The sequence below is a fragment of the Mytilus trossulus genome, unplaced genomic scaffold, assembly GCF_036588685.1.
Source record: "Mytilus trossulus isolate FHL-02 unplaced genomic scaffold, PNRI_Mtr1.1.1.hap1 h1tg000062l___fragment_2___debris__unscaffolded, whole genome shotgun sequence".
In the NCBI taxonomy this organism is placed as follows: domain Eukaryota; kingdom Metazoa; phylum Mollusca; class Bivalvia; order Mytilida; family Mytilidae; genus Mytilus; species Mytilus trossulus.
Window position 1 is genome coordinate 36,289 of NW_026963293.1, and position 12,360 is coordinate 48,648.

Below are 12,360 nucleotides of genomic sequence, written 5' to 3' on the forward strand. Positions count from 1 at the left end.
ATACGAGTTTGCACTTGTCATTGCTTAAAAACCAAGATAGATATTTGTGTACAAGCTGTTAAAAAAAAGAATAATATTGCGAGAAAAAAACAACAACATATAAAATATTTCTTGATACATATACAGGTCTAAGAAAGAAGAAAAAATTAATAAAAAAGAAAATACTATATAAAACATATAGAAAATAAAACAAGAATCACCCCTATCCCTTCGCCTAACAACAATAAAAAAAAAACACTACCCAACTGAAAATGATGACAAATATTGACAATTAATGGTGACAGTGCTGACATAGGTTATAATGATGATACCAACTGACATGAAACTGTGTTTAATTTATCTTAAATGTTAAGATCCATGTAATCACTAGCCAATAAATCTTTTGTACGATTTTCAATATTTGTGGTGTCTGGCATTTGATTGTCGGTAACCGATTGTTGTAGATGGTTATAAGGATTTGTAGGCCTTGGCAATCGATGGCCGAGTTTTTCATATCCAGTATTCACGTCTTGGTGACCAACACTACTTGAATAACTACTCAATTCAGCAACTGGATTTATTTCACTATAGGGCGTCTCACTGTCCTCAAAATGTCCAAGTTCATTATCTTTCCTGATTTGAAAATATCAAGAACAGTTAATATTATAATATTCAAAACAAGAATCAAAATCTTGATGCATTGTAATTAGACAAAAATAAATAAATTACGGTTTGTTTTAATTTTCAATTAACCTAGATTTCTTACGGATATTTCGTCTCGTTGGCTTGCTATCTCAATGATTTTAACTACCATCTCTTTCTACTCATTCAATACAAGCGATCGACTTTGCAGAAACTTGAATAGAAATAAAACAATAGAGAAATGTGTAGCGTGTTATGTTGTGTTTTGTGTACTGTTATTTATGTTTCTGCCTTTTCCTTTTTCTGCCATGGGACAGTTTGTTTTCGACTTAATTCGTATATTTAACCTCTCTTTTATAACTTTCTTTCACTAAAAAATCGAATAAATATAAAATATCAAATAACATAAACGTTATCAATTTTACTGCACTTGATTTGCATTTGAACAAATCATTGTCTCTTCAATAATGATTGAGGAAAAACTCTGTTTGACAATCTAAACTTCAATATAAGCCTTGTCGAGCTGACAGAACAAAATAGAACAAAAGGTTAAACAAATCTGGCCAAGGAATCAGATCTTTTGCACGAGGTAAACATATTTCTTATGCATAAGTACAGAGGATCTAGCTACTGGACTGGTTATACCCTCGGTGACTAATAATTCCCCAGTTTTTTTTCAACATATCAAATAATAAGAATCTAAATTATATTTAAGACTTTTGAGTTAAAGGAGGGACGAAAGATACCAGAGGGACAGTCAAACTCGTAAATCGAAAAGAAGATGACAACCCCATGGGTAAAAAAAAGACAAATAGACAATTAATAGTATAATAGACACAATATCGAAAACTAAACACAAAGCGACACGAATCCCCCAAAAAACTGGGGGTTCATCTCAAGTGTTCCGGAAGGGTAAGCAATATGATCTTACTAAACATATGGCAACCGTCGTTTACTCATGATATTACAAACCTGGTAAAAACTCGGTGGGTCACATTTGTGGTGAAACGGGAAGTGGATTGTTGGTACGACATAAGGAACATATCCGATATCATCGGTGTAACGGTAATTCCATAACTGTCAACCAACTCGTGTTGGCGTCCGTAAAATTTACAAAGAGATGATTTAAACTTAACAACTTGGAACTCTTTCGAAATTAAATGGTATTTGTTATCTTGTGCCTCGTGACTTAAATGAAATAAACGAGTTGTCTGTCATTTAAGTAGCCTTTATTTGCAAATATTTGTTATCACTGTATATTTGTATTTTTTTCGGATGGTTCCTAAAGCCGTGCGTTAGATTTTACAGTTTATATAACGTCGGAGTTCGTATCTTTTCGTCTTTATACTTGTGTACAAACCTTGATTTTTTTCTCCTTTTAGACAAGTCTGAAATACAAAACATTTACAGTTAACAACAGGTTTGGTACTCAATCCTTAACTGGTTGATACATACAAAAAGCTGAAACGGCGTTCATTTATTGAAATATAATTAGTATATAGTTACACACTTTAGACAAACACAAATTATATTGAAATTTAAACAGTTTGTGTAAACCCGAAACATGAACAGCAGGGTTTCCCCTGGGTCACTAATTTTTTTCGCAACCTCTTTCGCCAAAACAATATATTTTTCGCCACTTTATTATTTTTTTCGCCAAATAACATGACTATATTTTCGTTTTAAATTTACATTTTTTTTCTACCCCCCCTTTTCCCCCTTTCCCTTAAATAAGATGATTTTGCCCATTGTGTCTATGATTATGCTCTCAAACTTATTTTAGAGTTTACATGTTAATGAATAAACACTAAAAATTTACTTTAAAACAACAGTTTTTTTTAATTTAAAAGGGAAAACTATTCATTGTATTTTAAACAACTTTTCTAATTGATTGGGCCACTATACTTTTATTAATAAAGAAGATATACGTCCTGGAATATAACAAAATTAATGGACATGTTTTGATTACATAATACCAGTATAGTTCGTATAGGAAAAGTTTCTTTAAAAGAAAAATACTGATGTTCCCTTTTGAACTAAGAAGTCTTTTTACAACAAAGCAAAAGCTTTTATCACACGAAATTGATCCCTTGTTTCATGTGTAGTCATTACATTGAAGGGCTACTCTCATTCGAGCCAACCTTTTGGATAGATTTCTTCATAACGACAGTTTTCTTTTCTTGACCATCGTAAATGAAAAAGTTGAGACGTAAAACTAGGCTTGAAACACGTGTGTCACTCAAACGACTTTAAAAACGTCTTCCTAATCAATAACCGAAATTTAAGTCAAAGGATAATTAAAGTTTTAAATCAGAGATTTTTCTTGCTTTTGGAAATTTTAGTCACAACAACAGTTTTCTTTTCTAAACTATCTTCAAAATCGGAGGGGACGTCAAATGTTTGCTTCAAACACGTGCGTCGCAAAGTGGTAAATAAATTCTGTATGTGACATTTAGCAGAAGCCATTTAACCATATCATTTTGTCAAACAATTCAATCAACACCTTTATAGTCCTTTGTTGTCGATAGCTATAAAATGCAATCAGCTGATTATTGATTTTCTGTCCAAACCTTAATGAGGTCAAGGTGAATTCCGAGTAGTGTCTGATCAGGTAAAGTCCGAGAAACTCGAAAAAAAGTAAATAAACAAGATGGAGGAAAATAAATCTTTCTATATATTTCTTTCGCCAAATTCTTTCGCAAATGACGAATTTTTATCGCCACAATTATTTTTTTTTTTTCGCAAGTTGCGAAAATGGCGACCGCCAGCGGAAACCCTGATGAACAGAATTAAGAATTAAAACGATAACTATTCAATCTATTTTCGTTAGATTGCATGCTGATATAAATATAACTAGAACACAACCGCGAAATCGTGGGCATACACAGCTTGTAAACTGTTGTAGGATGATTTTTTGTAAAAGATATTATGACTGGAGAATTTCATATAAGGTATCAAAAGCCCTCTTCCATTTATGCAGAGTTCGTTATGTGTTTCCTTTCTGTTAAATCTATTTTTTTTCGTGTTTCTGGCCTTATACCACAATTATACTTCCCCTTTGCTACAATGCGTTTTTTGGTGAAAGTCAAATTAAATTACAAGTTTGCACCGCTTCACCATGAAATAAATGAAACTTCTTACAGACCATTATTATTCTGATAAAATGTGCTTCTACATGTTCTAGTACAATCCATCATGCTTTTCCTTTTGAGAGACCTATTGACATGCCAATGGTAGGATTTGAATCTCGTATAAATGACTAAGGCTCATTTGAGGGGTGGTTTGAGAGGCCCTGATCCCGAAATCTCGGGAGTAAAAACATGATATCCCGAGGTGCGTATTTTAACAAAATTCATATTCCGCCATCACGAAATTAAAAAAAAAATATTCCCGCATCCCATAGATATCAATCCCGAAATCCCGAGCTTAAAAACACCCGATCCCGACGTCCCGAATTAGTCCTGCCTCCCTCTAATATCTACCCTACTTTCATTTTGGCCAAATCACTACTTTCACCTGCAACAATAAATTTTTATGTCCCATTTATGGGAATTATGTTTTCTATTCTGTTCGTATATAAACTACAATACTCTACATATTAAGGAAATGTCTGCACCAAGTCAGACATACACGACATTTGTCTTTCATTATTTTGATGAGATTGAGACTTGGATTTTGCAATCTCATAATGGAAACTTTCCAATTTGGAATTTTGAAACTCGGTATTTTTGTTATTCCACTTTTTGATATACTTTAATTTGTTCATCCTGTATTCTAATGTATTTTGCATTATAAAATATTGTTTTAAAAAGATGTATAACAACAATAAATCTGTTAAGATGTGTTCAATAGGTGAATAATAAAACAATCATTGGGGGAACAAACATAGTTTGAGATGAGATTTTATCAGTAGTACTTCTGGATAAAATCTGTCATGCAAGTCGGATATGTTACATTAAGTTTACAAGAAATTTTGAGATATTTGTAAACTAGTGTTTGTTTTTTTCATACTTGCTGTAAAAAAATGTACCCTTTACTAAATAAATAATATTTTAAATAAAGGCAACACTATCGTTTGGGATAATAACACATTTTTCTAAAGCAACATACGTAAAACCTATGCATTTGATCGAAGACTTGTTTGAGAATTTCATCTGTTATGAATTGATAATTTTAATATAATGAGAATTATTCAAGGATGTGAGCACATTCTTATTTTTTTTTAGTTGGCCTCTAAAGGACATTCATAACTACATTATTTACAAAATGTATGTCAGCTATTGATTGCATATGTAGTGTTAAACACAATTAAAACAGTATTTCTTACCTTTACTCATTTCCATATTGCATTTTTTTATAACTATTTTCTTATTCCGTCGTGAAATCAATACAGCCATAATGCCAATAAATACCGATGTCACCAAACCACCAGTTAAAAGTGCATTAACAAGAGAAGACTTATTGTCAGCTTCTGTATATTGTAAGTCACCGATATACGCCGTGATCATGCTAACTACAACCTGTATTATTTTAAGATAAGCTATGGCTATATACATTGTATTTGATTTTGATAATTCTGAATCTCAATAGTACAACAAAACACCTTAAGAAGTATATAATATACAATAATACACTTCTAGAAACGCAGAACTTTTCTGTCATTGCGTGATGTTTACTGTTGATATAAAATAAATAGACATACAAGTTATAAGGTTTAGCAAAGTAGTACATTTTCTTTATAAGGTATGCTAGTAGATATGAAGAAAGAAAAAAAATCACAGAACATGAACAATTTAAAATAATAATTAATCTACAATTTATTTAAATACATAAACATAGCTGGTGTTGCAATGTGCAGAACGTATGAGGAGTTTGGCATGCTAAATAACAAGACACGGCGTAACACCGGTTCCTACATTGTAAATATTTTTGGGAGAGCCTGAAAGTTTAAATGTTAAGCTATCATCATCCAAACAAAGACAATATCAATATACGAATTATTATGCTATTCAAATATGGAAATAGTTCAAACAGAGAAAACGGACAAACAGCCAGTGTGAAAAGTCAAGAACATTATACAATTTTCTGGAATAAAACGCAAAACTGTATAATTTTATTAATTTTTATCAGGATCTTTTTTTTCTGCCGGAGCAACTGCTTTTTTTTGTTAGTTTGCGCGGTCTTTAGTTGTCTATAATGCATTTGGTAAACTGTTGTCATTTGACCTTTTTTTTACATGGTATTGTGATTTTTTTCTTCCAATTATGCTTTTTAATTTTCCTCTTGTTCTAAATAATAATGCCATGGCACAGATAATTTTATGAAGAAAAAAAATAACAATGAGAAAAACACAAAGATACTATAGCATGCTTATTAGGTAGGATAAACCGAAATATCACTTTTCTTCTGTCAACCTTTAAGATGTTTTTGATATTTTTAAAGACACTGGAATTTATATAAGACCTATTCATTCTATATATTACAAAACATCCTAAATTATCATAAAACAACATAAGCAAAGTGTCATTTCAGTTCTCTCCGATGTATAACCAATCACAAATTTTAAAGTAACTTCTATGTTCACAGTTGAAGCAAATTATCTTTTTTCTGATACGGTTTATTTTTTCAAGATTGTATTTTGAACTCTAGATTTTCCTAATGAGGTAAACATTCTATAACACCGTTTTAGTTATGACTATTTTAATATATGTTTTTATTAATAAATGGCTTTTATGATGCCTCAAACATTGTTCTTTGCGTGTAAATTAGTGTTTGCATGACAATGGTGAATATTCCAATGGATGTCTAACAGTTTAAAGAATGTACCTTAAAATAACAGATTACTCTATCTTCACATTAATTGTACTTAAAAACTCTTAAATTATCAATTGCACTTACAATGACGTGAACAGTATTTTCATCTGTTTTATTAGTTCGAGGTACTGATTTCGGTGGCAAACATGTGATGAATTGCATATTTATATCAGTAATGAGACAAAGTCCATCCAACCCAATATGTACACTGTAGTCTTCACGATGTGCTCCCCTCAAAATATTTATACCCTATGCAGAAATTCAAAGAAAACAAGTTAAGTTGCGCAGTTTAATGTTGTCTATTGTTTGTCTGGTTGTCTTCTTCATTTTTAGCCATGGCGTTGTCAGTTTGTTTTAGATTTATGAGTTTGACTGTCACTTTGATATCTTTCGTCCCTCTTTTTTAATGCTTTTGTTAATGCCGATTTCATTACAATGGTGCTGAGAAATTAATGAAAGAACAGAATCATGAATTAACTCATAAAAATGATAGAGTCAATTAATTTTTAATAAACGGATAAAGCAGGCATAAGGGTGCAATGTTCAAATTACCAGTACCAATAATGCTGTAGTATGCACAATTTCAATTAAAAGGAGCTGTGTGGCAGCAGTATATCTTCGATGATACAAATGACGACGACGATGACATTGATGATTTTCGAACACATGATCTCCATATTAATTGATGCGACCATGCTACCGCGAGTAACCTTCGAGGCTCTATATACTCCTGTAAGCAAAACTCTTATGCGGTAAATAAAACAAAATGGCAAAGTTAAACATCACAATCCGACGATTGGCAGAAAATTTCTTAACATAACAAAATTAAACTTAAAAGAAGAACAGAAAAAAAGAAATCAATGCGCATTACAAATCAAAAACATAACATAAGCAAGTGACTTGAGTGTTAGGCTGTTATTGTGCAGCTAGTGGTTGGCTTTCGTTTTTGTTCATATAAAGTCTCGTTATTGTACAAGTGTCACAGCAATGATAATCAAATTTTGAACTGATTGTGCATGCTTCGACAATATCACCGTATGTCTATATCCAGATAAACGAATTCACTTTTATTACGATGATTTCTGTAACAAAATTTGTATCTTTCGAAAGTTTCCTGGTTTTATTTGTGTTTTCCTGTTTGGTTTCTGTTTTCCTGACCACATTTGAAAAAAACTAACGAACACATTCAGTAATTATCTTATAAATATTAAAAACATTCTTGAATGTTTTAACCTTACCTTGATTTTGATAGATGACCCTTGATCATATCCAAGGACCCCTGAAAACCTTTCGAACGTAGGAACATCTACATATACTATATTGATTGGAAGTGTAACGCCATCAAATTTAACATAAATAGTTTGTTCATTTGATTGATTCTGTATTTTGTACGGTGTTTCACAAACAGTTGAAGTATTCTCTGGTACATCGCAAGGTTTGACCTAATAAACACAAAATATAATTAACTAGATTTTGTAAAATTATTATATATTCAGAGTTTAATGCTGGCATACTGCATACCGTATCATAACACATAGACAATAATAGTGCATTGACTTGACATATAAACTATATAAGGATGAGGCGGAGATAAGAACAGAAAGTTTGTCGTCATATATTTTTTTCGACCAAGTACTGAGAATAAAAAAAATACCATGTTGGTTATAAAACAATAAGCAACCACTTGTGTAAGCAAAATAAAATAAAACATAAAAATGTACTTATAAATGTAACTGCTCAGTCTTTAGTTATCTATATTGTGGGTTTTGTACAGACTGTTGCTTGTTAATTAGTCTTTTCCATGGCGTTGTAAATTTATATTCGACTTACAACTTTGGATGTCCATTTGGTATTTTTCACCTCTCTCTTTAGTTAGTCTTTATAAAGGAGTTTACTGTCGGTGTTAACAATGCTTAAGTGACGATTTGTCTTTTCCCCTGTTTTTTATGTAAAAAATATTATGTCTTTTGACATGTTAAATATTTTTTTATTGACTTATTTTTTTATTAGTATCAACAAATTTTAGGGGCTGTTATCACCAATGTAGGCCTGACTTTAACGGTGTAAATTTGTAAATCAGTGTTTTATCAAATTTTACTTAAACGCTTAGAATATATTAATAAAAATGGTTGTAACAAATGCATCAGTATTTATAAGTGTTAAATAGATTAAAACAACTTAATTTTGTCAAGTATTATTTCTTTGATCGTCAATTTCAAATCAAAGTTATACTATTATTAAGATCTCTGTGCTAACAATATTTGTACTTACCACCCTCTGAACAGTGATCTGTCCTACATTTGTAAACCCTTCACTACAAATTGTAAATGTTGAGCCTCCGCTAAATAATAAAATTAAGGGTTTCCAACAAGTAAAACATATGCAGTGTTTGAAAGTAGTCATTGAATTCTTTAGTATTTAAAATGTTCTTAAGTTAAAACTAAAGCACTAATACACATTATTTTCATCCTGGACATAAAAAACAATACGAAAGCTAGAAAAAGAAAGCTAAACATTGAAATTATAAACACTATTAAAATATGTACATGTACTCATACCTCTGCATGACATTCCTTGATTCATTTGAATGTTCGAACGTTGGATCAGGTAAATATTGAAACGTTTTGTTAAGTGTTAAAACTGTCAAGTCATCAATCACAATCTGCAACTTGGTCATGTTACGTACTTCTCCTGATTTCCCAGTTTTGCAGTTGATGGATTTTGAACTTATGGTTTTTTGTTTAGCACTGTAATAACCAAAAACCTCTTTACAGATTATATTTAGCTTTTGATAACAAAACGGACATAAAATTTACAGGGCAACTATAATTTCCCCCCTGCTGATATGTATATTGTAAATATGTTGTACCGACGTTTGTTATTGCAGGAATTTATGTCTGGTGTGATGAATTCAGATAAAAACATTGATTTTTTAATGAGAAAAAATATCAACAACTTATGTTGTACTCGATTTAACAGTCTCAGACTGTTCGTTTCATAAAATCTAAGTACACTTTAAGGGCAATCTTTACAAGGACCACTGTTCAGTCTTATCTTGTTTCATCACTTGAAATATGTTTTAGGATATCATAAAGGTATTTCGTTTTTATCATTATCTTTAAAGTTTGTCATAAATCAATTTAGCGATTCCATTAACATGTCTTTGAATAAAAAATTAAGCCCAATAACTGCATTAAATTCATTGTGCGTTCCAATCACAGGACAATGCACACGAACAGTATTGTACGTTGAGAACAAGCTTTTTAGGGCGATGCGTAGTTCGTATGAATATTGTTTGGGAACATAGCTTGTATGTATGAATTTGTGTTGTGTGTTTCTTGATGATTTTTTTGAATTCCCATATTAACATACAACTAATGTAATACATTTAAGTTTTCTCCGCGTGTCTATATTTTTTACACAGCACTGCATGTGTGTGTCAATACAAATTCCAAAGATAGCCAAATGCAAGGCCATTGTAAGAAAAAAATAATATACCTGCATTGTATACAAGTGTCATTATTACAAAACGTAATATTATATCGATTTTGTCCTTCGAATTCTAATTCGTTTCCTTCTATTACTACAGTTGTGCCCCCAGATACGACCCCTTTCTTTGGTGAGAATTCTGAAATCATAGCTTTCTGAAATAAAATGAAATACATTACTTTCGACCAACACGATAATAGTTCTATAATCTTATTTAAAAAAAAACTTGCAAGACATGATCTCTTGAAATGAAACGTGATTAAAAGAAACTTATAAATGCATAAGAATTTTCAATTAGGTGAAATCGGCGATAATTTAGCGAATGTGTATTTATTTATGTTTGAACCGGATTTAAAAATGGCGTTAGTGAGCCAAACCAACAACACGAAATATATTGCAAAAGACAAGATTAGATTTATGGCTTATCATGGCCCTGTACATTAACGAAAAAGAAAACGATTGGATGATATTACTCATTAGTTTGACCTCCAAAATGGAGCTTTGTGCAAATGACATTATAAGCTTTTTCTTGTGTACATAATCGAGTTATAATGTCATTGAAGTGACGTTATTATGGCGAATTACATAATATGAGTTCAAATATGTTTAAATCATTATCATTTTACCTAGATTAAGACAGAGCAAAACCGGCACCAACACAGATTACCGTATAGTGGGTTATTTTCGCGGGTTGCAATTTTCGCTTAGTTTCGCGGATAGAACAAAAAGCGGATAGAACCAAAGGTGTTGATAAAAGTATTGAATCTGCCAAAATAATAACCGCCAAAATATCTAATTGTCACAAGATCAAGCATAATCGCAATTTTACTAAATTAACTGTCTTTTCACTAATGTGTTGATAATCAATGTTTTCATAACACTAAAACCTTAATATTTTCTTAGAGTACAAAATGAACGTCGATTACACTTTCAAGTCAGTACCTTTAAAATAGAAAATAAAATTGAGAATGGAAATGGGGAATGTGTCAAAGAGACAACAACCCGACCAAATAAAAAACAACCGCAGAAGGTCACCAACAGGTCTTCAATGTAGCGAGAAATTCCCGCACCCGGAGGCGTCCTTCAGCTGGCCCCTAAACAAATATATGCTAGTTCAGTGAAAATGAACGCCATACTAATTTCCAAATTGTACACAAGAAACTAAAATTAAAATAATACAAGACAAGCATTCACAACTCATTTAGGGCCAATTTAGTAAAATAAATCGTACCTCCCCATTGTGGCATTCAAACACTGTTTTCAATTGTAGATAAACAGATTTATTTTTTATTTATTGTATGCAAACATAATCTAGTACAGCAATTTGACGCATTTCATACTATTTTGTTAAATACCTTAAAGCGGAAGTAAGTGGCATTTGAATCGCTGAAGTTATTTGCATTTACTGATATGAATATTCCATATGTCTGTGTGGTGGAACCTTTACCGATTACACAAGTCAAACTGTGCGAATAGATAAAATAAAAAAGTCACCTAAAGATACAAAGTACAGATTCTATTAATGTCCATGATGTTCAGTAGTTGTCGATTGTTTATGTGGTTCATAAGTGTTTCGTTTTTTTTTATATAGATAAAACCATTGATTTTCCCGTTTGAATAGTTATGGTCAAATGTTTTAAATGTTCTAATCCCGGGAATCCGATAAAGTTTAAACAAAGGATGCACCATGTTTTTCAGAACTCAAATATAAATTTTGAAAATTTGTACCTATGAAATGTTAAAAGTGAGAAGAACCGAAGTAGCAATTCGATGTAAGTTAGAACTTTTTCTGGTTAGAATACTAGTAGACAAATGATCAAAGTCGCAACAAATTCAAACATGGATTGAACTGCTGTAACCATACATTCATACTCAAATAATTTACATCGGAAAAAGGAAAAATATGTTAATATTTGTGTTTACGTAGCATAACATTTGAATCCTATAAACTATGCGTTCATTGCATTAATAAATGTATAGAACAATTTAATGTTGATAAACATTGTGATGATAGAAAGGCCACATAACGTTTGCGTTTTTTGCCAGTAGCACGAAATGACATTTGCTCTTTCAACATGATGGGGACATTTTATTTTTACATTTGATATATCGGTACCTGTACTGAATTTACTGAATTTACTGAATATTTTCACCTGTAATTAATACTATGAAATTTACTTCATACAGTGCAGAATCATTTCATGCCACTATACATCAGCTTTACTGACCTTATCTTTCGTCTTTTTTGAGGATATGCATGTACAGCAATGCGTAAAGTACATTTAACTTGTACAGCGATGCGTAAAGTACATTAAACTAAGACATACTGATAAAGATACACCGTAGTCAGAAGTATCATGTAGGTTTATTTTATCTTCACCTTTGGCTATAAATGCAAACATAAAAATGCTGAGGTTTTGATATTAATCATCTTCA

At 31.4% G+C, this 12,360-nt stretch overlaps 1 protein-coding gene and 1 long non-coding RNA gene across 2 annotated transcripts; both read right to left on the bottom strand.

The window, feature by feature from the left end:
• Window positions 1-204: 204 nt before the first annotated feature.
• On the bottom strand, window positions 205-9,001 carry LOC134699397 (plexin-B3-like). The gene is made up of 7 exons (XM_063560999.1): window positions 8,994-9,001; window positions 8,707-8,776; window positions 7,674-7,877; window positions 6,520-6,684; window positions 4,949-5,141; window positions 1,982-2,009; window positions 205-612 (listed from the first exon to the last, which is right to left on the bottom strand). The coding sequence occupies exons 1-7, from the start codon at window positions 8,999-9,001 to the stop codon at window positions 342-344; spliced, it is 939 nt and encodes a 312-aa protein (XP_063417069.1). The 3' UTR covers window positions 205-341.
• LOC134699396 (uncharacterized) lies at window positions 9,000-11,359 on the bottom strand. The gene is made up of 3 exons (XR_010103570.1): window positions 11,280-11,359; window positions 9,934-10,079; window positions 9,000-9,182 (listed from the first exon to the last, which is right to left on the bottom strand). It is a non-coding gene; the product is annotated as an uncharacterized LOC134699396 (long non-coding RNA).
• Window positions 11,360-12,360: the final 1,001 nt, after the last annotated feature.